Source organism: Felis catus, chromosome E2 (assembly GCF_018350175.1).
Source record: "Felis catus isolate Fca126 chromosome E2, F.catus_Fca126_mat1.0, whole genome shotgun sequence".
NCBI classification, from domain to species: Eukaryota; Metazoa; Chordata; class Mammalia; order Carnivora; family Felidae; genus Felis; species Felis catus.
In genome coordinates this window covers 22,780,709-22,807,001 of record NC_058382.1, presented here as the reverse complement: position 1 = coordinate 22,807,001, position 26,293 = coordinate 22,780,709, and the positions used below count along the sequence as shown (strand labels likewise).

The following is a 26,293-nucleotide window of genomic DNA, read 5'->3' as shown; positions in this document are numbered from 1 at the left end:
GAGGAATATATCTGAAAGACTATCGTAATGTAAAATATGAAACGAATGTTAACACAAAAATGTTCACTGCAGCAATGGAAACCATACCAGGGATATGGTTAAGTGTGATGGAATGTTATACAGCCATTACATATTTACAAGGAATTTTAAACTATATCACAAATGTTACTTAATGTTAATTGGTAAAAGTGTTCAAAGAGGCCTTAACAGTAAGAACGCAAATATGGTGGAAATATGCACAGATAGCATTAAAAGGTTTGCATGAAACACACCAAATTTGTTAAGGGTGATATTCTGAGGGGTGCCTGGGTGGCTCAGTCAGTTGAGTGTCTGAATTTTTTTTTTAATGTTTATTTATTTTTGCAGGAGAGAGAGACAGAGCGTGAGCAGGGGAGGGTCAGAGAGAGAGGGAGACACAGAATCTGAAGCAGCTCCAGGCTCTAAACCATCAGCACAGAGCCCAACACGAGGCTCAAACTCACAGACTGTGAGATCATGACCTGAGCTGAAGTCGAACGCTTAACTAACTGGCCACCCAGGCACCCCATGAGCATCTGACTCTTAATTTTAGCTCAGGTCATGATCTCATGGGTTCCTGCGATTGAGCCCCGTATCAGGCTCTGTGCTGACACCTCAGAGCCTGCTTGGGATTCTCTCTCTCTCTCTCTCTCTCTCTCTCTCTCTCTCTCTCAAAATAAACAAACATTAAAAAACAAAGAGTGATAATCTAGGCGGTAAAACATCATCCTTTTCTGGATTTTTCTAAGCTTTCATCAGCAAACACTAACAAATAAAAGGAAATGAATGGTTTTCAAAGACTGTTTAAAAACAGAGTTAAGGAATACTCTGGGGAGAGGACTGAAACAGGGGTCCCTGCAAGAGGAAGGCTTGCTTTTACATTTGTACTGTCTGACGTCTTCTAAGTTTTGTACCAGGCTGGTGTTACCTATTGAAAAATAAATAAATGAAGATTTTTTTCATAGAAGACACAGAAATAAGAATACTAACACCATAGGAGCCGAAAGGAAATCCTGAAGGGAAAGTGCTTTTACTTCCTATGGAAGACAGGACTCAAGGTCTGGTCTGCCCTCTTGGGCCCAAAGTCCAGTATGGGTCACTCCAGAACCCGGCTAGTCAAGGGTGACTTCATTCAGCAAGGCCTGCTCCATCTGACCCATAATTGGTCACCCAACACTTGGGCCAGTGTTTTTCCAAGGAATCAAGGCAGGCAGGCCAGAGGGGCACTTCAGTGGACATCAGTATAGGGCTTCTTACCTAGGACCCCTGTGTCCCCTGGGCCTGGGAGAGTCAGGCCCACCCAAAACATAAGTAATGCATGGGTGAGCCTTCCCCCAACTTCCCAATCACCCTCTATGAGTTAGAAGAACCATCCAAATGGCGCCCTACCTGCACCCCATTAACTCAAACAGCACATCAATGACCAGTGACTTAATCAGTTCCAGGGGTGTGGCCTGTGCCAGGGCACCTAACTTGTATTAGCTGAGGCCAGCTAAAGAGCACCTTTTCTGTGAGATAAAGGCTCAATCCTTCCTTAATCAGCGTGGGTTCTAATTCACCCTGAAGTTTCCTTTACACCAACGGAAGAGCTGGAACACTGGTTCTCCTTAGCAGGAGGGCCTCCTCTGTACCCCCAGGGAGGCCCGTGCCGTTTCCCATCAGAGAGAGCCCCAAGTTGCTGTCCTGCCCAGGGCCTGGAGACCTAAGGGGCATTCTGCAGGTGCCAGGGGAGTAGGGGAGGCTCAGGGCAGGGTGCACACATGGCACACAGGGAGGCTGAAGCAGGAAACCTGGAAAACTGGGTCTCAGGCACTGGACTTGGGAGGCTTCTGTCATCCTTTAGAGCCACAAATCCAGCATTCCCTTGCACTCCAGGTGTACGACTCTGGGTGTTAGAAATGCTTTACACAAAATATGTGAGAAGAGGCCTGTTCAGAAAACATTTATTGCAATTTGATAACACCTAGTCAAGTTACGGTTCCGAAAACAAAGTGAATATAGTATTAAGGGAGAATTTAGGGTGGACGCATTTCCTAGATTCTATCAATTCAGAAAGAGCAACACTTTTTACTGAAAGTACTTAATTTGAAAAGCAAACCTCAAGAACTACCACGACTTTTCAGATGGGGAAAGTAAGCCCCTGGGACGGTGAGAGCCCAGGTATGCCACGTGGGAGAAGGGCTGGGGGCCTTGATGTTGTGGCTTCACTCAACATGCCGACCGCCCCTCCATGGAAGGGACACTTGGAAGTCACTGGCCAGGGAAGGGGCACATGAAGGAAATGTGATTCCCTCACGGGCCAGCTCCCAGGTCCTGAGACCCAGGGCCCCAGGGGAGAAACAGGTCCCGTAACAGGTGCTTAGGACAGGCGTCCTCTAACAGGTGCTTAGGACAGGACTCCTTCACAGGTGGGGAGGTGGAACACAAGGGCCTTCCGCCACACTGCCTCGTGAGTAACAGTGGACCCGGAAAGCTGTCACTGATGTCGCTCTTCACCAGCCCTCCAGCCACAGGGCGGTCAGTGCATATTAGCGCACACGACCCCAAAACACGACGTCTTCATAAATAATCTCCAGAGCATGATACCGCGCCGCAGTAACCTCTCCAGCAGCTTTCATTCCACGCAAGGTAACACACTGATGATGTGGGGCTTTCCCAAACCCCCTGTCCCCTTCTGTGGGTCTGAATCACGTACACGAGACCCCTGCGTCCCAGGAGGAACGACCTAGTCATCGTACTGAACTTCGGCCTGGAGCTCCTTGGTGACATAGTTCACCAGCATCGCCAGCAGCTGCTGCTGCAGGGCCTCACTGCCCATGACCAGCGTGGTCAGCTGCACGGCGTCCATCCACTCCAGGTGCCTGACGATGGCGGTGACTTGATTAAAGAGCTTTTGCTGCTCAGTGGGTGGCAGCTCCATTAGGATCTGAGGAATTGGCTTAAACTGTCCGCTTGTCATCCATGCACCTAATAGACCCCCGACGGCCCCCCCTAGAAAACAAGGGAAGGCTTAATTAGTTGGGCCGTAATCGTAAATGACGGTCTCAGGTTCTTGCAGAGAGCACGTCCACCACCATGACGAGTAGGCACATTCAGGGAGGGCCAGAACGGGCTCGGCTCTGTGCCCGCTCTACCCCACAGTGCGGGGGGCAGAGGTTTATGTGGTCTTCAGTCCATTTGGGTCCGTATAATTGACACCCAAGCATGCCCTTCCTTAAGCTCTGCACGAAGCGTCTCCCACCTCATAGCTGTGCTAACTACAATCTTTTCCAGGGGCCAAAGGCTCCCATGCTTCCCACAAAAATCTCTCTCATCTGAAAGGAGAGAGCTGGGATCAAGTGCATTTTCAAGGAGAATTATCTCAGTGGTGAGGCAGAGTTTTCTCCATTGAGTGTCTAATATGCTCTTTGCCCCTGAACTTTGGAAATTTCTAGTGAAATCATGTGCTTAAAGGACCCTAGGGACAGATAAGGAGACCTTTACTCTTGAAACAACTATTTTTAATGCAACCCCTTCAGAGTTGTATGATGATAAATATCAGATTTAACTTACTCAACTATTTCTTTTTCAGCGGCCCCAAAAGGGCATAATCAGTGTTTTTAAATGTAAATTTATGATCAAATTTAAGGCGCACGATTTGGGGACTTGATTTCCTTATGTCAACGGAAAGTCCTGTCTAATCAAGTGGAAGCAGGTTTGTTACAGAAAGGCACCCTGGGGCAGAGGTCTCAAACCCTAGTGCCTTCAGGGGCCAGGCAGGGGGCTGAGAGGAATGAGGAAGGCTGGGTGAGCCTGTGGGTGACAGGGAGCTGTTTCCCTGTCTAAATGGGCCGTGGCTACCCCTTGCCAACCCATTGGTACTGCACAGAATGCTAGATTTGTATCTTCAAAAGGTCCCATGATTTTCAAATATCAATGATCAGGTATTTAAAATATGCAGCCCAGCTAGCTGGACATGACAACTCTCTTCCAACGAGTAGAGCAGAGCATGGAAATGGGAAACGGTAACTTCACAGCGGAGAAACCTGGCAAATACCACCTTAACCAGGTGAGCAAGGTGGGTGTCACCAGGGAGGCCCTGTGGGTGTCACGTGTCCCTGAAATGACACTATGAAATAAATAGGCACACCACCTCCTTCCATGGTCCATAACCCCAGGCTAATCACGAGAAAGTCATCAGGCAGACCCAAACAGAGAGGCATTCTACAAATACCTGACCAATATTCCTCAAAGCTACCCAGGCTGTGAAAGACAAGCAAAGTCTGAGAAACTGTCACAGACCAGGGGAGACTAAGGAGACATGAGGATTAAATGCAGTGTGATATCTTGAGCTGGATTTGGGGACAGGAAAAGTTCATTAATGCAAAAACTGCCAAAATCCAAATAAAGTCTGGAGAATAGCTAATAGGTATCAGTGTTGGCTTCTTAGTTTTGACAAACGTATCATTGTAATCCAAGACGTTAACGTTAGGGGAACAGAAACTGGGTGAGGGATATACAGGAATTCTCTGCATGGTCCTGCCAACTTCTCTGTACATCTACTACTGCTCCCAAATAAGAGGTTTATCTGAAAGAACACAGCCCCGGGCCAGGGAGGACCCATATGTAGGCTGGACCCTACACACACGCCCGCCCGTAAACCTGCACCCTCTCAAGAAGCACACCCTCCCCTGAGACAGAGACCAGGCCAACATCGAGTCCTGGAGCCTCAGCACTGCCCCTGGGCAGGCTCCCCTTCTGCTCCTAAGGCAGGGAGGATTCTGGGGAGGGAAAATCAGTAATTTACAAGTTTTACTGAACTTTTCCCCATGACACCCGTGAAGTGCTTAGAGTCGACAAGAGTTGCACACATCTGCACTAAACCTTTATGAGAACATCAATATTTGATTTAGAGCAGCACTTAATGCAAAAAGTCGCCAGGAATATCGACCAGCAAATTACTAACTCTTTGGAGAAGAGAAAATTCCTTTGTTTTCTGGGTAAAATGATACTCCCGCCCACGAGCTGCAAGGGGGCTGCAAGTAGCGAATCCCCCGGGTTCTCTTTGCAGACATCCTGTTCTCCACCAGCTTTTACATAATCCGAATAAAATATATGCTCCCACAATGGCATCTGAGAACAGCTATATGATAAACGATCCTATCAAGACCGCCCCTGAGTGCACTAGATGGGGTGGGACAAAGATACAGAATGTCGCTGAGGAAAGAGGCAATGGCCTGGTCTCCGCCCTCACTGGCTGCTTCTTGGATGGTGAGAAGCTGAAGTCAGGACTCACTAATTCACAGTTTGGAAAGGGAAATGTACATGTGGAAGGTCTAGGGGCACACACATGCTGATTTACTCCCCAGTGTGATCTCAGCTTCATGAAATGTCCTCGGATATGCCCATCCTGCTATAGAAAGGCAGAACAGAGCAGGAAGCCATGCTGGGGAGCTGGGAAACAGAAGCCAACCTGGCAGACACACAGTCACCTCTCCAGCCTATACTCATGTACAGACAGGATTTCCACCAGACTCTGAGCTCTCCGATGTCCCCAGCACAGCCTCCCCAGCACAAGGCAGGCATTCAGTTAAGTATTCACTGAGCCCAGTGCAGCAGACCATGTCTTTAGCCAATGCCCCTATGTTTCAGGGTCCATCTGAGGCACCTCAAGGGAGGCATAATCCAGCCCCTCCTCAAGTCAGGCCCACACAGCAGCCAGCTCACTAATGCCACCCTAGCCCACGGTTCAGGCCACACAGGAATTCTTCCTTCCTATTCCTAAGCCAAAGGAAGCAACCTCATCCTATCTCCAAGGAATGATGGGAAAATCAGCCAAACCTCCATTCATTGCCAGAAACTGGCTCTCAAATAGAAGCAGGTGGCAAAAGAAAGGGGCAGGGATGGCCACTCTAGCATAGTTTATTGCTGTTTCTGCATTAGATTGTTTGCTTTCAGAATGGGGCAGTCTCTCTGAATGGGCTTATGTAAAATGGCCAGACAGCATGTGCTCCTAGCAGGTGCTCAGCAAATCCCAGCCTCCTCCCTGGTTCCCTTCTGCAGTGATATGCAATGGTGACGGGGTTAGGAGACTATCCAAGGGACCCAGGACACCCCGATATCCTCGGACTCTAGGACACACCCCTGCGGGGAGAGGCATCCCCCAGGTCTGCATGACACATGCCATTTCCAAGAACACCCTGCACTTCTGACACATTCACACTCAGAAGCTGCGTTTTCAATAGGATACATTATGTACACAGAGATCATTTCACAGAAGCAACTTGACTGAACATCTCACACAGGACAGAGACCTTTATGAGGTCTCCGTGGTCTCAAAGGCCTTTTTCACAACACCCACCAGGCTGGCTGCCCCTGCAAGGGATTCACGCTTACCAACAGCTAGTCCGGGTGGGCCTCCAACCAGGCCCCCGACGAAGGCCACGGCCCCTGTGACCAGGGCGCCCCTCCCAGAGTGCTTGACGGCCGCCTTCATTTTCCTCTCCTCGGAAATGGAGCAGAGCAGCTTCATGATGTCTCCTACCACGACGGGCATCTCGGCAAGCCTCAAAGGAAGCATTTCAGAGGGAGACTTTCAATGGGTGTCAGTGTATTTCCACCCAAATGTTACTCTCCCTAGAGTTTTGAGGAAGAGTCCTCATTTTTCAGTAGAGAACAGTAGCTCCACCATACGCACGACCGACAGCACTCTGTCACGTGAAAAGTTGTCACAGACAAAGCAGGGTAGCATTTAGTTAACAAGCAAACAGAATCGGCAGAATGGGTGAAAGGTCTTCTTTTCTCTCTGCTTAACTTCTGACTTAGGACAGATTAAGGAGCAACCCCAACTGCAGGCTCTACTGGTTCACCACAAGTGAGGCAAGACTGACCTCTCTTGCATCAGCGACCGTCCTGCTGGCTCAGGCATCCCCAGTGTGCAAAGCCTGGCAGGGTGCAGAAAGTCCTGGCCTCGAGTCCTCTTTTGTGTGACAGTGCAACTGAGCTCATGCCAAGCCAGTAAAGGGGAAAGCGTTGGGCTGTGAGACCACACCGGCCTTGTGCCCGCACTTGCCCGCTGCATGACCCTGAGCAGACCGTCACATTCCTCACCTGTAATATGGAGACAAACCACCTACAAGCTGGATTCTTGAAAGGTATAAGTAGAATGGATGCAAAGTAGCCAGTGTGAGTCTGGAATACTGCAGGCCCTCAGACATGATGGCTCTAAATGGACATTCTGGGGGCGCCTGGGTGGCTCAGTTGGTTAAGCGTCTGACTTGGGCTCAGGTCATGATCTCATGGTTTGTGAGTTCGAGCCCCGCATCGGGCTCTGTGCTGACAGCTTGGAGCCTGTTTCCGATTCTGTGTCTCCCTCTCTCTCTGCCCCTCCCCCACTTGTGCTGTGCCCCTCTCTCTCTCTCTCTCTCTCTTAAAAATAAATAAAATGTAAAAGATAAATAAACAAATGGACATTCTGTTACTGACACACACCACTCCTAAACCCAATCCGGTTCTGCATGTGGGGTATCAAAGACAGAGACAGGATGACATGGTAATATGAAACAATCGGAGAATAAAATAAACCAAAGAATTCCAGGGGGTTGCATATGTTTGGACAGAGACAGATGGGCCTTTGGAACAATGACCTTAGAAAACTTCTCTGAGGTCAGGAAATTGTTTGCCATACTGGGGGAAACCGGCAGGCAGGCAGGGCAAGGGCAGGGTGGGCTCTGACCCAGGGTGGGCGTGAATGGAGAGCCACTACACTGATGGGCCACCCGCCTGGGCTGGGGGCTAAAATCAAAGCGGCCCGAGCTGGTGCTTCTCCTTCCTGCTTCAGCTGGACGCAAGACTCAGTGGGCACTTCCTTTCCATCACTCCCGTTTTCACTCAGGGCTGACACATTTGCTAAAGGAATGTTGCTAAAGGAACTTGCAAAGTTTGGGGCAGACCCTGTTGCTCAATATCTTTTGGTTACATCTTCTTTTTGACCCAAGGATAATCCAGAACCAGCCTCTAATGTAAAATTACCCTCCCAACCCTGGGAGAGCAATTTGAGCCCTTAGAACGAAGTCTGTGGGCCTGCTGGATCACCACAGTCAGGTTTCAGAACTTCTGTGCAGTCCCCAGAGAGGTAAGAAGTCTCCTGTGCTCTGGTCACTGCAATATTCTTGAGATCAGTGATTCTCCTCAGTGCACAGGAACCACTGACGACCCTGCTAAGTACAGCCAGTAGGAGTGGGCTGAGATTGTGCATTTCGAACAAGCCTCCAGCTGGCCTTCTAACCCCACTTTGGACAGCAAGACCCTAAGAGAGCGTGACCCGGGACATCTGACATCTCTTACTTAGTCCTCAAGTTCAGAAACTGCAAACAAGCATCCCCCGAATGGGTCTGTTTGACCAAGTGGGGTATAGGGGCAATGAGGGGCAGGCCCTGAAGGGCCGCTCGAGGGACTGGAGGAGAAGTCAGGATGCCCGTTCCTGCTTTGGCTGCATGTGTCCTGGACCCATCAAGGTACCTCCCAGCTTCCAGGCACCTTTGCTCACTACTGGCAGCCTCTCACAGAGTACATGCTGCCTTCTCCTCCCTGGAAGGCAGCCCACTTGAGGGTCAAGACTTGTCCACTCACAAGTGTCACAAGAGTAAAATAACATTACAAGAGCTAAGGGACTGCACACAGGAGAAGTCACTAAAACATGAGGGGATGGAGGGTGGGACTTGATTCACCCAGTAGCCATGGTCCTGTGAAGCTATGAAAACAAAATGAGTTTTATTTCAAATGCTCATTTATTTCAAATATTGATAACCAAAGGCATTTAATTTCATGGTCAAGCCTTTCAAAAAGCTAAAAACCCTCCTGTAGAACATCTAATCATTGTATACTTTATATCTGGTTTATATCTAGCTTTTTATCAGTCAATTATGCTGGGGAAAGGGAGACAAAGCTCCTGTCCTAGGAAAGCCCCTCTGGAAGCTGCAGTGAGCTTCCCATTTCCGGGCACATGAAGACCCCAAGGGTGGTCTGCAAGGCTGGCCTCCTGGCCAGTGCACTCTGCCCAGACACCACTCCTAAAACAGGTTTTCTGCAGCATTATGATGTGCACTCTCAAAACCGTTTATGCACAGCAAGAAAACGCATGTAAAGGAGGCAGGAAACAGCCACATCACGCTCTATTGTCCATCAAAAAAACCCTAGCTTCCGACCTGCTCTGATTGACTTTATATAAACCCACAGGGGCTCATAAGGCATCATTGTGCAAGTGCTGTTCTCAACTTCCACTTTGCCCAGGCAGACCAGCACAAGGCACAGGCCCAGGGCTCTGCAGAACTGGAGGACCAGCAGGTGTCACGGTGTGTGGGAGGGCAGGGGAAGAAGTGGCCCAACTCTGGCTGGGCTCAATAGCTCTACACCACAGAAAGCAGTGGCACTGTGGCTGCCTCAATCCAAGAGAAAGCTGGCTTAATTTCCTTGCAGGAATCATTTTAGAAGCTAGAGCATCAATAGACTCTTGTGGAAGAAAGGTTTGTAACCCCATCTCCTGAGTCCTTGCTAAAAAGCTCAGCCTCCTGACTTCTCCAGGCTTGCCAGATTGAGGGAGGAAGCAGTCCTGCTCCTTCTCCCACTCCAAGCTTGCCTTTGTCTGTAAGCAACAGGGAAGCGAGGAAGGAGGGAGGAGGGAGGAGGGAGGAAGAGTACTCTGATGGGGACAGACCTCAGAGGGTGGGAATGGGGCCTCCCCTCCCATATCACACCTATTTCAGAATCAGATTTGTCCACAAAACAGGTTCTGGTCACAGAAAGCCCATCTGCCAGCCACAGGGAAGGCAAATGCCAACTTGCAGCCCTGGTTTTCTCCACGCACCAGGCTGGTCTGCTGATTACAGCAAGGTTCTGGGAAAGAGGGAGATGAGCCCATCCCTGAGACTGCAGCGCGGCTTTTTGAGACGGACCAGATTGTGAGACAGGAGAGAGAGGAGGGCTTCAGCGCTAACACAGACCTCCATGCACCCTGTTTAAAAAACAAAAAACAAAAAATTAGAAAAGCAAGCCCCTAAGGACTCAAACAGAGATCTTGCTCACCTGCAATCTTCAGTACTTTCTACTCGTCTGTTGGAAGTCATCAACTTCCACTGTATGCACTGGCTCCTGTAAACCTGGTCTTCCCACCTCTGTATGCCCTGGGGCCAGGGTTACTCCTGGATCCCACCAGCATTGTCAGATTAGCTCATAGACTTTTTTTTTTTTATTTTTTTTTTAACGTTTATTTATTTTTGAGACAGAGAGAGACAGAGCATGAATGGGGGAGGGTCAGAGAGAGGGAGACACAGAATCCGAAACAGGCTCCAGGCTCTGAGCCATCAGCCCAGAGCCTGACGTGGGGCTTGAACCCACGAACCGCGAGATCATGACCTGAGCCGAAGTCGGCCGCTTAACCGACTGAGCCACCCAGGCACCCCGCCCATGGGCTTTTTAAAAACTCAGCTGGTTGCCAGTATTAAGAGATCTGATTTCACATACATCTGATTTCAAATTTCTCGTAAAAAATAGAAAGAGCAGGGCGCCTGGGTGGCTCGGTGGGCAAGCATCCAGCTCTTGACTTCGGCTCGGGTCATGATCTGGCGGTTCCTGAGTTCCAGCCCCCAATGGGGCTTCACACTGTCAGTGCGGAGCCTGCTTGGGATTCTCTGACGCACCCTTTCCCTCTTCCCCTCCACCGCTCATGCTCTTTCTCTCTCAAAATAAATAAATAAACTTAAAAAAAAAGAAAAAAGAAAAACAAACATCAAAAGAGCAAGCCGCCCTGGCCTATCTTCTTGTACCACGGAGGTCAGAGCAAAGCAGGTACTGCCTTCTCTCTGTCACAGGCCCGGGCAGAGTGACCTTACCTACCTACCTACCTGGCCCATGAACAGGCCGCTGTGCAGCCTCTCAAAGTCTGTTTCCTTTTTTCAAGGCTAAAGAAGCCACCTGTCCTCACCAAACTAATTCGCCCCTCCTAAATCATTGACATCCATTCGGGTCATCTCTAAACGGTCCCCATAGGGCGAGTCCAGGCGTGCTGACTCACCTGGTATCCTAACTAGGACTCCGTCCTGACCCCCCCGCCCACGCACCTGGGACACTGAGGAGGGTGATACCCACCCACCGGGTTACTGAGGAGGACACATACACGTGGGTAACTGAGGAGGTCACACACAAACCCGGGTCACTGCGTGGCGCACCGCTGCGTACGAGCCCCCCCCCCCCCCCCCCCGCCCCCAGTCTGGCAGCCCGGGTTCTAAACCCAGCTCTGCTGCTACTGCTTACTTCTGATGTGACGTCAGCCTCTCCGTGCCTCAGTGTCTTCATATGGAAAATGAATACCCTAGCAACGTGACAGGCTAGGCCCGGCAGCCCGCAGGCCTCCCGGCCCCACCTCCTGGGCGCCCGGCCTCACCCCGCGCGACGCCGGCGCACGGAGGCCCTTCCCCCCGCTGGGAGGCGGCCCGCCGCCCGCGTTGCCGCCGGGAGCCCCAGACCCGCGCGACCCGAGTCCCGCGCCGCCGAGCGTCCCCCGGCACCCGCGGCGGCCCCGGCTCCGCCCTCCCGCCTTCCGGCTCGCCCGCACGGGGGGCCTTCCGGCCGCCACTCACCCCGGCGCCGCGTAGCGCCGCGCTCCCGCAGCCGGCCGGGCCCAGGCTCGCCGCGGAGCCCGAGGGAGCAGGCGGCGCCCCTCCTCCTCCTCCTCCGGGCCCAGGCCTCCGTCAGGCTGGGCCGTGCAGGCTGAAGTCACCGTGGTCCCCAAGCTGCGCTCCAGCGCGTCCATCCCCTGTCCTCTACCCCAGCCCGCACACGTTTTAGATGCGCTTGGCACCTTGCAACTCCCTCAAGCCCGGAAAGGCCTCCTGGGATCCTCTTTCCCTTTGACCTTTGATTCAGGATCTCTGACCCTCAGGCCTAGGGACTATCCTCCCTCCCCTCAGCGATCATGGGAACCACGGGAAGCCCAGCAACCACGGGAAGCCAAAGGTACTAAATTAATGTTCGGTGAATGTATGGGCCAAAGTCCAACATAAGCTGGAGGCCAGTGCTGGCACCAGACGCCTCTGGGTCTGGGGGGTTGAAAGGCTAAGCGCTGGCTTTACTCCCAGGGTTCCAAGGGAAGGGGAACGTCCAGCTTCCAGGACAAAGCTGAGGTTGGGGAGACTGTTGGGAGGGGGCAGAGGTGGGGAGGGGGTGCAGGGGATACTTTCGGGAGAGTATCGAGGAGATTCCCCCCACCCCCTCCCCCACCCCCGTCCTCCTACACACGGGCTCACAAGGACTGGCCTGAACCATTTCAAATCTGAAAAAGGCTCTGGTGGCTTTCCGTGGACTATACCACTTAATCCTGGCAGTAGTCCTGTCACCTAGGCATGGTTGCCACTGCCATATTACAGATAGGAGAAGCCGGGTATGGAGAGGTCCGTCTGCCCAAGGCCACCCAGGTAGGGTGTGTCAGGGTTCAGACTCTAACCTGGGTCCACCTGGCTCGAAGACCTTGCTGAACCCAGCACTTAGCCTGGCTTTCCAGGGTACTGTAGACACCCGGAGGATGGGCCTCTTTTACACCACCAGTCATCTTGTTTCCTTTTCTTCTTTTTCCTCTTTTGAGTGGGAAAGTACACACATATGTATATACCACATATATACACGCATATATACACATATAAATACCATGTATGTACACACACAGATATAAACACATATGCATATATATATATATATATATATGTACCATATATTTAAACAGACATATATACTATAGTATATACATGCCCCAATAAGGTGTTTAAAAAAAAAGGTATATATATTTGCTGACTTAAAAAAGCTGTACGTATTAAGGTATATAAGCCAATGAGTTGGGGGATAAGCATATACCTGTGAGACCATCATCACAATCTATACCATAAACATATTAATCACTTCAGAAGTTTTTTCCCACTCTATTATTACTATTATCGTGTGTGTGTGTGTGTGTGAGAGAGAGAGAGAGAGAGAGAGAGAGAGAGAGAGAGAGTGTTGAGAACACTTAACGTAAGATTTACCCTCTTTAGTATACATTTAGTGTATGATACAATATTATCAGCTGTAGGCAGTATGCTGCATGGATTCCTAGCATGTATTTATCTTGCAGAATTGAAACTTTGTACTCTATAACTATCATCTATCATCATTTTTGTTACTTCCGTTTCCCTTCTGTCCTCCTGTGAGAAAGGGCCTTGAGCATTAACCAGGGTTCCCTGGCCACAGTGCAATAACCCCATCCATTTCTGAGTAGGAGCTTTTGTTGAGTTTGGGTGACATTCAACAATGAAAGTTAACTGAGGCTAAGAATAGCTCAATCATCTCCAGGCCCCGACCTGGGGGAGATTCTCTAGTTTCTCTGCAGGCAGCTCCCTCTGGTGGCTCATTAAAGAATTGGGCTGCTGACTCCTTCCCCAGAGGTGGTAAGGGGAGTACTGGTAGGCAGGAAAGATGCTGGAAGGGAAAGAAACTTCAAGGTCAGGACCCTCTTGAGAAGAGAAGGTGAACTGTAAGAAGTCCCGCAAACTTTGCACCTATCAGCAACCTGGCACCTTCATTCTGATATGAGTGGGTGCACACACAGAAGCCCATAAATGTAACAGATGATTCCACAGTCTCATAGTGTCATCTGGGCCTCCTGTAGAGTCGGCCCTGTGAAGGAGGTGAACAGCAGGGTCACCATCATGGTGACTGTGCCCTGTCCCAGCATACAGATAGTGCTCTCATAATGCTTACAGTCCTAAGATCTGGCTGGGTGACCTTGGGAAAGTCATTCAACTTCTCTATGCCTCAGTTTCCTCATTTGGGAAATGACAACAATGATAGTCCCTGTCCCATAGGATACTACTGAAGAGTAAAGGAAGAAATGTATAGGGATCAAGATTATTCTCGTGAAAAACATCTCCAGAGTCCCAAATGTGAGCCTCATGTGCCCAGAGAGGCAGGAAATCTGATTCCACCCCATGCCTTCGCAATCCACCATTTTCCAGAAGGGTGCAAGAATCCCAAAGCATGCTGGTCTGCATTCATAAAGCCGGCTTCAGACTATGATCCACACATTCACCAAATGTTAACTTAGCATCTTTGGCTCCCCAAGGTTGCTGGGCTGTCTCCATGACCACTGAGGGGTGGGAGAAATGTCCCTAGGCCAGAGAGTCAGAGATCCTGAATCAGGGGCCAAAGGGAGACACGATCCCCAGGAGGACTCTCTGGGCTTGAGGAAGGTGCAAGGTGCAAGGTCCATCTAAAATGGGGTAGAGGGCAAGGGATGGGTGTGAAGGAGTGCAGCCTGAGGGCCATGGGGCCCCCTGAAGTCAGCACCTTTCCCCCCACCCCAACTTTTCTAGAGTTTGAGTTAGCTAGCTCCTACCTTTTATGGCTTTTTCAGGATAAAAAAAACCCAGACCCAGAGCTGGACAATTCCATATACAGGTCACACACACATAAACCCCTGCAACCTCTTAATCAAAGCATATGAGTAAACTTGATGTCATTTTGAACACTAAAATCTTACAGTGTTCTTTTTGTTTTTTATTCATTTTTAATTTTTATTTCTCATGTTTTTTAAGTGATCTCTACACCCAACATGGAGCTTGAACTCAACCCCGAGATCAAGAGTCACATGTTCCACCAACTGAGCCTTCTTTCTATTTTAGATTACCTCTAAGGAGGTGCCATAGTCTTGTGCTTAGGGATTCCCAGGGATCTTGATCCAGACTTGCAACCATAGAGCCAGGGTTTTGGGTCAGGAGGGATTCCAACCCCATATGGTGGGCCTAGGGCACCCTTCCTTCCTTGGCCCTTGGGATGGAGGGGGTATCCCTTGCCCCCAGCCTTCTCCCTAAGATGCAAGCCATTCCTTTCATATGGGAAATATTCATCACACTGCTGTAGCAGGTAGGGCCCTATAACAAAGCACCACAAAGTGGGTGTCTTAAAACGGAAATTTATTGTCTCCGTTTCGGAGAGCAGTCCAACGTGTGGGCAGGTCCAAGCTCCCTCTGAAGTCTGTGGGGGACATCACTCGTGGCCTCTTCCCAGCTTCTGGTGTGGCTGTCAGCCCTCGGCATTCGTGGGTTTGCAGTTGTGCCCTGCATCTGTCATCACGTGGCATTCTCCCTGTGTGTCTGTGCCTGTGCCCCAACTTCCCTCTTCATATTGGATTAAAGGCCCACCCTAAAGATCTCATCTGAACTTGATGACATCTTCAAAGACTCTATTTTCAAATAAGGTCACATTTACAAGTTTCGGGGGTAGGACTACAAAGTCTTCGGGGTGACACAATTCAGTGCAAAACACCAGGTATTCAACAAATGGCAGCCGTGATGATAAGCATCTGAGTACACACATGGTACATGCTGGCACAATGAAAGTAGGAGCCTCGGCCCATGCCTTGTATCACAGTTGCTGTGTGCAGAGGGACCATCAAGCTGCCTGTCTTTGGTCTTGGGGGAGCTTAATTCTGAAAGGACTGTTGTGGGCAAGGTGGTTTGGGGGCTGGTAACGGAGCTGGTCCAGAGCTTCATCACTGTGCCTCTAAATAATTAATTCATCTTCTTCCTTGGTGTTTACATCCTTCAGATATCTGTAGATGGCTATCATGTGCCTTCAGTCATCACTCAGCACCTGTCTACTTATTTGCCATGGTGCTGAGTATGTGTTGTTGTTGTTGTTGTTGTTGTTGTTGTTATTTCCTCCCTGCACACTCCCTTGGTCCCTCAGCCACCATCATGGTTCTGTGAATTTCCTCCAGTTTCCAGCCCTGCAAGTGCCAAGTTATGGGGAGGGAGCATCAGAAGTCAGTAGTCAGGTGACAAGGGATGGCTCACAGGCCCTCTGGCCTCCTACTCCTCTGTAATTTTTGTCAGTTTCCCCAAAGCCACATCAAATAAATAGGCAAGCTAAGGAAAAACAGCGTGCTTACGGTGCAAATGCAGTTTCCAGACAAATCCCCTGCCCCTGCTCCCATCCAGACAGTTCCCAGGTTCCTCAGCTACTAAATGAGAAGAATCCTTGCTCTCAACACCAAAGGGCTGCTGTGAGGACTTCAGGAGGAACAGAGCCAAGAGCCCCCGTGTCAACCACAAGGCTGGGAGAGCCGCAGTGCCAGCAATGCCTTCAAAAAACGATTGGATCTCTGCAGAATGTTCCAGGGGTCCGCTGCTCTAGAAGCTAGAAATTCTAAGTTAGAATTTACAAAATGAACTTGATAGAACTGAGATTCACCCTAAAATCTGTCTGTGGAAAGAATAGAGAGATGCCCTACTTCAAAATCTACCATCGGATTTTAGTTTTCCAAATAAAGTGTGGAACTCAGAGCCAGGTGGGCCCTTGGAGACATGTTACAGATGGCCCTGAGGGGGCTTTGGAAGGTTATGCTGCTATAAAAGATTTGAAAAAAAAAAAAAAAAGGCCACGTTGCCTTCTATTTCAGATCTCACTGAAGAGTTCTCTGTACCTAGAAGACTTATTTTCAGTGTGAGAAGAGTGATTTTCAATGGTTCTGTTGAACATGCAATTCTCATGCAAGTATTTCTATAATTATCCTGTTTCAGTTATAATACAGTTTCCGGAACAATAGGACTTTTATTGTATTGCCATATCTGTTATAATAGATGTTTTATTACAGAAAATGATGGTAGAGTCACTATTATGAGTCTGAAGTTTTTATTTCAAATTGCTCATAGGATGGAAATTCTTTCTCCCCAGTAGTTTTTACTTTAATGCCGCTTTAGTTGTTTTTTGGGTTTTGTTTTAAACGTTGATGTGTTTGGGCTTTTGTTCCGTGGCAGAATGTGGATGGTTTGGAGGGTTTGGGGAGGTTGTTTTGCTGCAGTACAGACTGTGACTAAGTGACCCCTGGCGTTTGTGTGTCTGTTGTCAGTTTCTAGTACACAGAGTTTCTTCAACATGTCAGATACATTGTTGTATCCACACATGCTTTAGTCTGCTCAGACTGCCGTATCAAGTCACCGAAGACTGGAGGACTTACACGACATGCCCCACAGTTCTGGAGCCTGTGAGCCCAAGATCAGGGTGCTGGGAAGGCAGGTTTCATTCAGAGATCTTTTGGTTTGCAGGCCTTCCACCTTGGCGATGGCCTCTTCTTTGTGTTTGTGGCAGGGAGCGGGGATCCAAGTCTCTGATGTCTCTTCTTATGAGAACACTAATCCTATCACATCAGGGCTCCACCCTTAAGACCTCACTGAACCTTAATTACCTCCTTATAGGCTCCTCCCCAAAGACAGTCACACTGGGGTTTCAGGCTTCAACATGAATTGGGGGTGGGGGCGGGGGCAGGGGTAGGCACACCATTCAGTGCCTAGCACTGATTTTTTTTTCATTACTGCTGAAGAAATACCTAGAGCCCTTGAATTAAATGAACCCAATAAACAATAGTTTGAGAAGGAGTAAATAATGTTAGAATACAATAGAGACCTTGAAGCTTCAAGCACAGTTCAGTTAAGTAATATCCTATTTCGGATGGCAGCCCAGAGGGGAGAAGAGCGGAGGCGAGGGGGAGGCAGGACTTTTTCCTGGTTACTTCACTGGCCTCAGACTCCCAGCTGTTGGAGGCCAAGCCAGGATCTGGAAGCATGTTCATTGATTCCACCACAATGATCTTAGCTGCCAGGAAGTCACAGCCTCCAGGAAAAGTATGGTCCTCAAATCTTGGACATTAAATCTAACTTTAAGCCCAGTGGACCTCTCCACAATGGAAGGATTTAAGGACCATGAAAAGTTCCCAAATACCTACCCACAGCACTCCAGCCCTATGAGAACCAGCTCTGAGACTTAGCCACCATTTCCACACGTCCCTGGTGAAACACACTCTCAGCTTAGAGTCCAGAACTACTGATGTGGGGGACATCTCCTGGGCCCTGGGAAAAGTGGAGGCCCCCCCGTCACAGCCTTTAAAGAGAGTTCAAAGCTTCTAGGCACCCTGGTCTCCAGATGATTTCTTAGGCTCCCCAAGAAATAGAGAGGGGAAAGGACTCTCCATGGTTACACTGTTACTCACAGAATCAGCACAAAACCCCAAACTTCCTGGCCTCTAGGCCTCTGTTCTCATGGCAGGGACAGGATGGAGGCTACCGCTGCAGAAGGTGCTGAGTGCCTTGGAAGGCAGGGAGAGGCTGAGGGGGGTAAAACAGAGAAGTTATGAATATGGAGAGTCAGAGAGGAGAATGGCCCTGGAATTCTCCAACACGAAAATAATCCCATAGCTGGAGCTCCCAAAAGAGGGGTGCCTTGGAATTCACAGCAGCACTGGCACTACCTGGGGTCTCAGCTTCTCCCTATCCCCATTCCTAACCCACAGCTGGCCATCCACTGCAAAATTTCAGTTGCCTTGGGGGAGCATGTGCCTGACTTCAGGATGGAAACCAGTGGAAAAAGGGATCCCATTGGCATACATTCCTTTCCGCAAACCGCTTCTCTGCTATGAAAGCAGATACCCTCTGATCCCATGGATGCTTATCCACTGGAGGGGGGTGAGGGAGGAGGAGCGCAGTTAATGATGCTCTGTTCACCTCAGTACTCAGGCCCTGATAACGGGGACTTCTGGGTGAAGGTTGGGGGAGATAAACCTGTATCATCTCTGGCAATTTCCGTGGGTCAGGAATTCAGTGATGTGGAGAGGACACCCAGTACCCCCCAATAGCCCTTTCTATCAGGGGCCCCCTCCTTCGGCCACCTCCCAGCTTCCAGCAGGTGTCCGGGCTTAAGTACTTGCTGCCCCTCCCTTGGTCGAAATCCTCACTGCAGAATTTTCTTTTTCAGTCGCCATCAGCTTTGCTAGCGGAGCCCCAGGCAGGAGCCAGCCCAGGTCGGTGGGCAGCAGGGCCTGCGGCACACCAGGCCAGTCCTGGGGATCAGAGGCCCGCGCATGGTGGCCGCTCTGCCAGAGCCGGCAGCGTGGAGAGTGATCTGAGCGAGCCAAGGGATTGCTCTCAAGTAAGCTCCTCAAAATAACTCCAGGAACCTCAGAGATTACAGCGCCCACACAATGGGAGCAAAGAGGCTTCCAATAATGCGGCAATCAGGGGAAGGCCACGGCGCAGGGAGCGCAGAGAGCGCAGAGACCTCAGCGGGGACCCCTGCTCGGCAGTCCCGGGGGGCCGGGCTTGCGGGAACCCCTGCTCAGGCAGCCCCGGAGGCCAGGCTTGCGCGGCGGCCGCGTTGCTTCACCCGGAAAACAAAGGCCCTGGGCCCATCTGCTCCGGGCGGGGGAGGGAGTCCCAGTCGCTAGCACCGCCAGCAAAACGAGCGAGACAAAGGGCGCAGCCCCGCCGGTGTGCACGGGCAAGTAATTAAGGGCTAGTGGAACGTCGTGTGTGGATTTGCAACGAATGTCACCGGCCCCCGATGCCCCTTGTTTTCACCGGGCTGCTTTCTGCTAAGTTTAAGTAATTTGCATGCCATTTCAATAAAAATGAATAATGGCCGAATTTGGGGTTTATTTACATAGCATGAAGTCTTCCTTTCCTTTATTATTGAGATAATTCAGCCCCGAGCAGGACGCACAGTGTGCAAAGGAAAGGTCTCCTCCCAGCCAGATCCCAGCTTCGCTTCCTCTGAGCCAGATAGCCAACTCTTGCTGTCCACCTTGGTTGTGGGAATAAACTAGACGGCCAAGGCTCTCACTTTGTTAGCCTGCTTTTCTTGCAGTGAAAGCTCCAGAATCTATGTAGGAGGGGCTCAGGGGTAGCAATGTCCTGGCAAGGAGCTGGAGGTTAAGGGGCATCTCTCAAGTTGCATTTGCAAAGTAAGCACACCCCTAAGGTTGCAACTTTTAACAATGTAACATTTTCTGAAGCTCCTTTTCTAAAATGTGTATCAGACCAAGGAAATGTCAGCAGTTGGATTAAGGAACAGCTCCAACTTCGCCTTGTCTGTGATTATTGCTGCATAACAGGTTACTTCAAAACTTAGTGGCCTCAGACAACAGTGAAGGTCTAATCTACGGTTTCTGTGGGTCAAGAATTTGGACATGCTTTAGTTGGGCAGTTCTAGCCTGGGCTCTGTCCTGAGACTGCAGTCATTTGAAGGCTTGACTGGGGCTGGAGGATGGGCTTCCACCAGAACACACTTACATGGCTCTCGGCAAGGGGGCCTCAGTTCCTTGACACCTCGGCTGCTCCACAGGGCTGCCTGAGCATCCTCACCGCTAAGCAGTGGACTTCTTCCAGAGCAAATGATCCAAGACACGAAGCAGGAGCCACCTATCTTTATGATCTAGCTTTGGTCACTTCCTCAATTTCCTGTGCGTGGGTGCAGCCCAGCATTCGTCAGCACGGCAGGGAGCTCCGCAAAGGTGTGACTACAATACATGAGGGTCATTGAGAACTGTCTTGGAGACCGGTTATCACAAATGGTTACCATTAATATTATTTGGCAGGGTTTTTTTTTAAGGTCCGGAGGAGAGTACCACATGGCTAAAGCCACCATTTCTTATGTTCTTTCTAGTCAATGCAAATTCAGTGGCCAGTTACTGTTAATGGTATCCCATGTTGCAGCCAAACCAACCATCTGCCAACATGGATTCAGCACTCTGTCGGTGCCAGCCCCCTTTCCAGATGGGGGAATAGAGCAGTAGTCAATAGAGATGCGATTCTTCATCATGGGTCCCTGAGGTCCTGGAGAGGGAAGACACAAGGAGACAAATGGATGGCACTTAGTGTTGCGATGCTATAGAGGGGACTGTAGGTAGTGCTGTCAGTTAGGGGATCCAGGAAGGACACCAAGGCCTGAGCTAGGGGAGTCTGTCCACCTTGGTCGGGAATCAGAAATCTGCAATGACCCATGCTTTGGAATGAGGTGGCTGCAAGCCAAACCTTTCAGTAGAAAAACAGCCTGGATAAGATAGACTCTTGAGAGCATGGGGCACCCCTCATTTGCCCGATGCTCTCCCTCCTGGAATGTGAGATCCACAGGAGAGGAACTTACTATGCCTTATTTACCCCTGTTTCTTCACCACCTAAAAGATGACTAGTATGTACTTGGCATTCACTAGTGATTATCACTAATAATTATTGTTTAGGGGCGCCTGGGTGGCTTAGTCAGTTAAGCTCAAGTCATGGTCTTGCGGTCTGTGAGTTCAAGCCCCTCATCAGGCTCTGTGCTGACAGTTCAGAGCCTGGAGCCTGCTTCGGATTTTGTGTCTCTGCCCCTCCCTCACTCATACTCTGTCTCACTCTCTCAAAAATAAACATTAAAGAAAATTTTTTAAAATAATTATTATTTAATAGTTATCAGCCTTGTTGATGTCTCCAAGTATTTCAGGTTTAATGGAAGTCATTATTCATGTTAATAAACAAAAGTTATTGAAGTTCTCAGTCCACTTACAGTGGAATGTCAACACAGAATCCTAAAGATTGCCAGAGAGGGGTGGGGAAAACAGAGGGGGAGCCCCAGGAGCCTGTGTCTTCCTGGTTCCTCTTTCAGCCCTCTGTCTCAGCTTCTGCTTCAGAAGACTCTCTCTACTCAGCCTGCCTGGCCTGAATGAACGGGAACTTCAGATCTTCCCAGGACCTTCTCAAAGCATCTCCAACACAAAATGTTGGTGTCCCAGACTTTAAGGTTTATAGTAACCAGAGAGGGATAGATGTGACAGCATCAGCCATCAAATAGCCTGAGAGAGAATACCGAGACACCCCGGTTCTTGAAAGTTTCTGGGGCCCAGCCAGGCTCTCCCCATCTTGCTGCCCTCTTCCCGATGGACCGGCCTCAGTGTGTTCCCACTCTCTTCCTGGACTACCCTGTCCATAGCCATGTAGATCCATGCCATGTATCAGCAGTTGGGGGTCTAAAGCTCCAAACTAACACCTTGCCTTTCACATGGTCACATTTTTAGTATTGCTGCCTACCTTTCTTCTAAGTGAAGCACAGCTGTTATACGTAACAGTTTATTGTATTCCCATAATGAAATATGCAACACCCCCTTCCTCTTACAAGTCACAAGTGTCCTAGTCAATTTTTATGGGTTTTTAAATGGCAATTTTTTAATTCTAGCTATACATAAATATGCATACATGCCCACAAGACCCCTGATCTGATTAAAACAAAGAAAATATCATCTTGAGAAAACTGACAAATCTTGAGTACTTTTTAAAAAGGTCTTTTGGTGTATTATATAAACACCATCACTTTGCAGAACAATTTGCTGTCCATGCAGTGATTTTAGGGTTTTTTTTTTAAGATTGTCTATTATCAAAAGACTGTTTATCAGAGAGGTAGCACAATTGAATGAATCCCAGCCATTTTGTGGACAGGTGGACTGAGCGAGAAGTTCAGAGGGCATTCTGGAATGATTTGCAACGTCTCAAACAGAAATATAACATCTTTCATCCTCTGCAGAGTCTGGAGCTAAATTCACACCTTTTTTTTTCTTCCCATCACTTAAAATCAAATTCTCGCCCTTAATACTTCCTTTCAGAACTGCACCAAAAATGATAATGTCTTCTCATGCATACGAATTACCCAAAGTGTATGAGAATCAGCCCCACTGGAGTGTGCTGAAGTCTTAACCCAACTAAATTTAAAGCTGCTAAGCCTCGATTAAGGCAAAGTTGTCTTTTTATTTTATAAGACATTTAGGACAGTTCATATCACCCTGCACTGATGCACTAAAATAGATTGTGGGCACACTATAAAGAGAGCATATGCTCCCCATATCTGTTCTGGAGCCAGGTTGGATGATGAATTCTGATTTGGGATTGAAGCAAACAGTGGCATCTGTCTCCCCTGCACACACCTGTTTGGACACGGGTTTAACACCCTCCTTCACTGTTCATCTGTGGAAAGGTGGTACATTTTCAACGGATATCTCATGCTCTACAGACCACATGGACACGCAACAGTTATTTGCTGGAGGAACAAACTCCTTGGAGAAACAGCAATAAAAGAAGTCTCTCCTGCAACAAATTTCCACTAATAGTTTTTGTGGAAGCCAAATTTTAGGCTTCACAGCTAAGCTCAGAACATGAATTGAAGATACCACGAGGGGGAGCTAGAGATCAGGAAATCCAGAAACCATTGGCGCTGCAGACCGCTCAAGAAGCTCCGGACTTTAATCCAATGGACGAAGCCTTTCACTTGTGGGAACTGTGACAGCAACAACGACTTATATCTTCACCATTTTGCTACGATGGAGTTATTCTCTATATGCCCATTTTGATAAATTTGCACACCCTGTGATTACATAGAATTTCCTGACTGGCTGCAGGCTACAGAACCCAGGTCTGTGTGATAAACAAGCATCTTAAGTACTTTGTGTTCATATCCTTTTTAGCCTGACACAGACAGAAATTCCACTTGTCTACTTTAGTGCTTTTCCAGGGGAAGTTGGAATTGGGAGACACTGTCTTAACCTAGGTCCTTCCCTAAAAGCAGAGCCTGAGAAAAGTCCTGAAACAAGGATGGCTTCTTTGAGAAGCTATCCCAGGAATGGGGAGAAGGAAGGGGAGAAAATGACAAAAGGGGAGGAGAGAAAGTGGATGCAAGGATGCATTATCAAGGCTGGCGGGTCATTGCTGTAGGCAGCCAGGGCTCAGCCCTGTGCAGACTTCTGAGCAGGCCTCCCAGAATTCTCTGCCTTCCCCCACCTCCCAGACCCCATCCCCCGCCCAGGGTTTCTATGAATGTTAATCTCCTGCACTTCCAGGCTGCATGTGTATCGTGTATGGTGCATGCTGAAAGGGCTCTTTCTGCCATCCCATGCCACGGCATTAGAGAAACCCTGGGGCCACAAGCAAAAAACGCACTTAAGGCAAGGTGCGATCAGGGCAAGGTAAGCTGAGGCTTGCGTGAAATCGTTCACCACAACCACAGCTGGCTGCAGAGTTGAGGCCAAGGGGATATGGGACAGGCAGTGCATAAGGCATGTCTGATACAGTCCACCCTTGTCCCCCTCAGGTCCACTCACACCTGCATTAAATCCAATCTGTTGCCACATCCTCAAGGCAGAGACCAGCCGAAATCCTTCCTGTAGATGGCCCTGGAGCCACAGTTGATATTCATCATCTCGCATACTAATACCAACCATTCTAGATTTCTGCTCTCTTGGCCAGCACTTGAACTTGTCTAAATTATATGCCAGGCGAGGTGACCAGACCTCCACCCCGGAGCATCCTAAATCCTTAGTTGCTCTTTTTAGCCCATGGTTGCTACAACTGTCCATTTATCTTTACTGCGGAACACACATTCACCAAGAGGTGCCTATGTGAATCCCCTGAGATGAGACATACCTGGCCCTCCCTCACTGTGAAGCAACACCTCTGTCCTTCATAATAATCAGGACTTGACTTCCCATCCATCATAATCACTACCTTTTATTGTTGTGGTGGTAAATACAGCACAACATTTGCTTTTTTTGAGAGAGAGAGTGCACATGCACAACAGGGACAGAAGGAGAAAGAGACTCTTAAGCAGGTTCCACTCCCAACGAGAAGCCCTACACAGGGCTGGATCCCACGACCCTGGTATCATGACCTGAGCCATAATCAAGAGTCAGATGCTGAACCGAGCCACCCAGGTGCCCCCCAAACTTATTTTTAAATATACAATTCAGTGGTATTATGTTCACAATATTGTACAACCATCACTACTCTCTATTTCCAGAACTTTTTTTTTTTTTTTTTTTTATCGCCCAAACAGAAACCCTGTACCCATTAAGCAATAATTCCTTATTCCCCCTCTCCCAGCCCCTGTTGGCCTAATCTACTTCCTGGCTTACTTTACTCAGCATAGTGCTTTCAAGGTTCATCTATGTGGTAGCATGTATTAGAATTTCATTCCCTTTTATGGTTGAATAATATCCCATTGTATGTCTGCCCTACATTTTGTTTATTCATGTATCTGTTGAGGGACCCTTCTGTTGTTCCCACCTTTTGGCTATTGTGAATTGTGCTGCAGAGAACATTGGCTTCCAAGTATTTGTTTGAGTCCCTGTTTTCAGTTCTTTTGGATATATACCTGGGAATGGAATCGCTGGTGACTCTAATTTTAATTTTTTGAGGAACCACCATACTGCTGTTTCCCACAGCCGCTGTGTCATTCTACATTCCCACCACAAGGGGTCTAATGTCTCCACATCCTCACCAACACTTGTTCTTTTCTTTTCTAGTAGCGTTTCCAATGGGTGTCAAGCAGTATCTTGTTATGGTTTGCATTTCTTTCATGACTGGTGGTGTTGGACAACTTTCGTGTGTTTTTGGTCATTTGTAGGTCTCATTTAGAGACATATCTATTAAGTTCTTTGCCTGTTTTTCAACTGAGTTGTTTGTCTTTCTGTTGTTGAGTTGTAGGGGTTCTTTATATACAGGTGACCCTTGAGAACACAGTTTTGGGGCTTCCTGGGTAGCTCAGTCCATTAAGCGCCGGAGTCTTGGTTTTGGCTCAGGTCATGATCTCACTGTTTGTGAGGTCAAGCCCTGTGTTGGGCTCTGCACTGACAGTGCAGAGCCTGCTTGGGATCCTCACTCTCCCTCTCTCTGCCCCTCCCCCCACTCATGTATACACGCTTTCCCTGAAAATAAATAAACTTGAAAAAAAAGCAAAATACACTTTTGAACTGTGTGGGTCCACTTCCATGTGGATTTTTTTGTTTTTGATAAATACAGTACAGTACTATGAATGTAGTTTCTCTTCCTTATAACTTTCTTAATATTGTTTTCTTTTCTCTAGCCTACTTTATTGTAAGAACATAGTATATAATATATATAACATACATACAATTTATGGGTTAATTGTATTTGTCATTGGTAAGGCTTCCCGTCAACAGTAGGCTACTAGTAGTTAAGTTCTGGGGGAGTCACAAATTATACATGCATTTTCCACTGTGTGGAGGTCAGCGCCCCAAGTCCTGCATTGTTCAAGAGTCAACTATATTCTGGATATTAAACTCTTATTAGATGTATGATTTGCAAATATCTTTTCCATTCTCTAGATTATTTTTTCACTTTCTTGAGAATGTCCTTTGATGCACACCTTTTAAATTTTGATGAAGTCCGATTTATTTTTCCTTGTGCTGCTCATGGCTTTGGTGTCATAATCTAAGAACCCATTGCCATATCCAAGGTCATGAAGATTTACCCCTATGTTTTCTTTTGAGACATTTATGGTTTTAGCTCTTACATGCAGGTCATTGATCAATTTTGAGTTGATTTTTATGAATGGTGTGAGGTAGAGGGTCCCTCTTCAGTTTTTTGCATGTGGAAATCTAGTTGTCCTAGCTTCTGCCTGCCCA

The 26,293-nt window shown here is 48.6% G+C and overlaps 1 protein-coding gene and 1 long non-coding RNA gene across 8 annotated transcripts; one reads left to right on the top strand and one right to left on the bottom strand.

Annotated features, from left to right (window-relative positions):
• Nucleotides 1–1,944: 1,944 nt before the first annotated feature.
• Nucleotides 1,945–11,959, bottom strand: CE2H19orf12 (chromosome E2 C19orf12 homolog). 7 transcript variants are annotated; one of them, XM_023245112.2, is made up of 4 exons: nt 11,634–11,762; nt 9,999–10,009; nt 6,394–6,563; nt 1,945–3,009 (listed from the first exon to the last, which is right to left on the bottom strand). In XM_023245112.2, the coding sequence occupies exons 3-4, from the start codon at nt 6,551–6,553 to the stop codon at nt 2,744–2,746; spliced, it is 426 nt and encodes a 141-aa protein (XP_023100880.1). In that variant the 5' UTR covers nt 6,554–6,563; nt 9,999–10,009; nt 11,634–11,762; the 3' UTR covers nt 1,945–2,743. The 7 variants fall into 7 exon arrangements, with proteins under 7 accessions (XP_023100880.1, XP_023100879.1, XP_006941533.1 ...); XM_023245111.2 differs by having other exon boundaries at nt 9,753–10,009; nt 11,634–11,758; XM_006941471.4 differs by lacking the exon at nt 11,634–11,762 and adding an exon at nt 11,308–11,537.
• On the top strand, nt 11,872–19,511 carry LOC109494830. The gene is made up of 2 exons (XR_002738426.2): nt 11,872–12,009; nt 18,829–19,511. It is a non-coding gene; the product is annotated as an uncharacterized LOC109494830 (long non-coding RNA).
• The last annotated feature ends 6,782 nt before the right edge of the window (nt 19,512–26,293 follow it).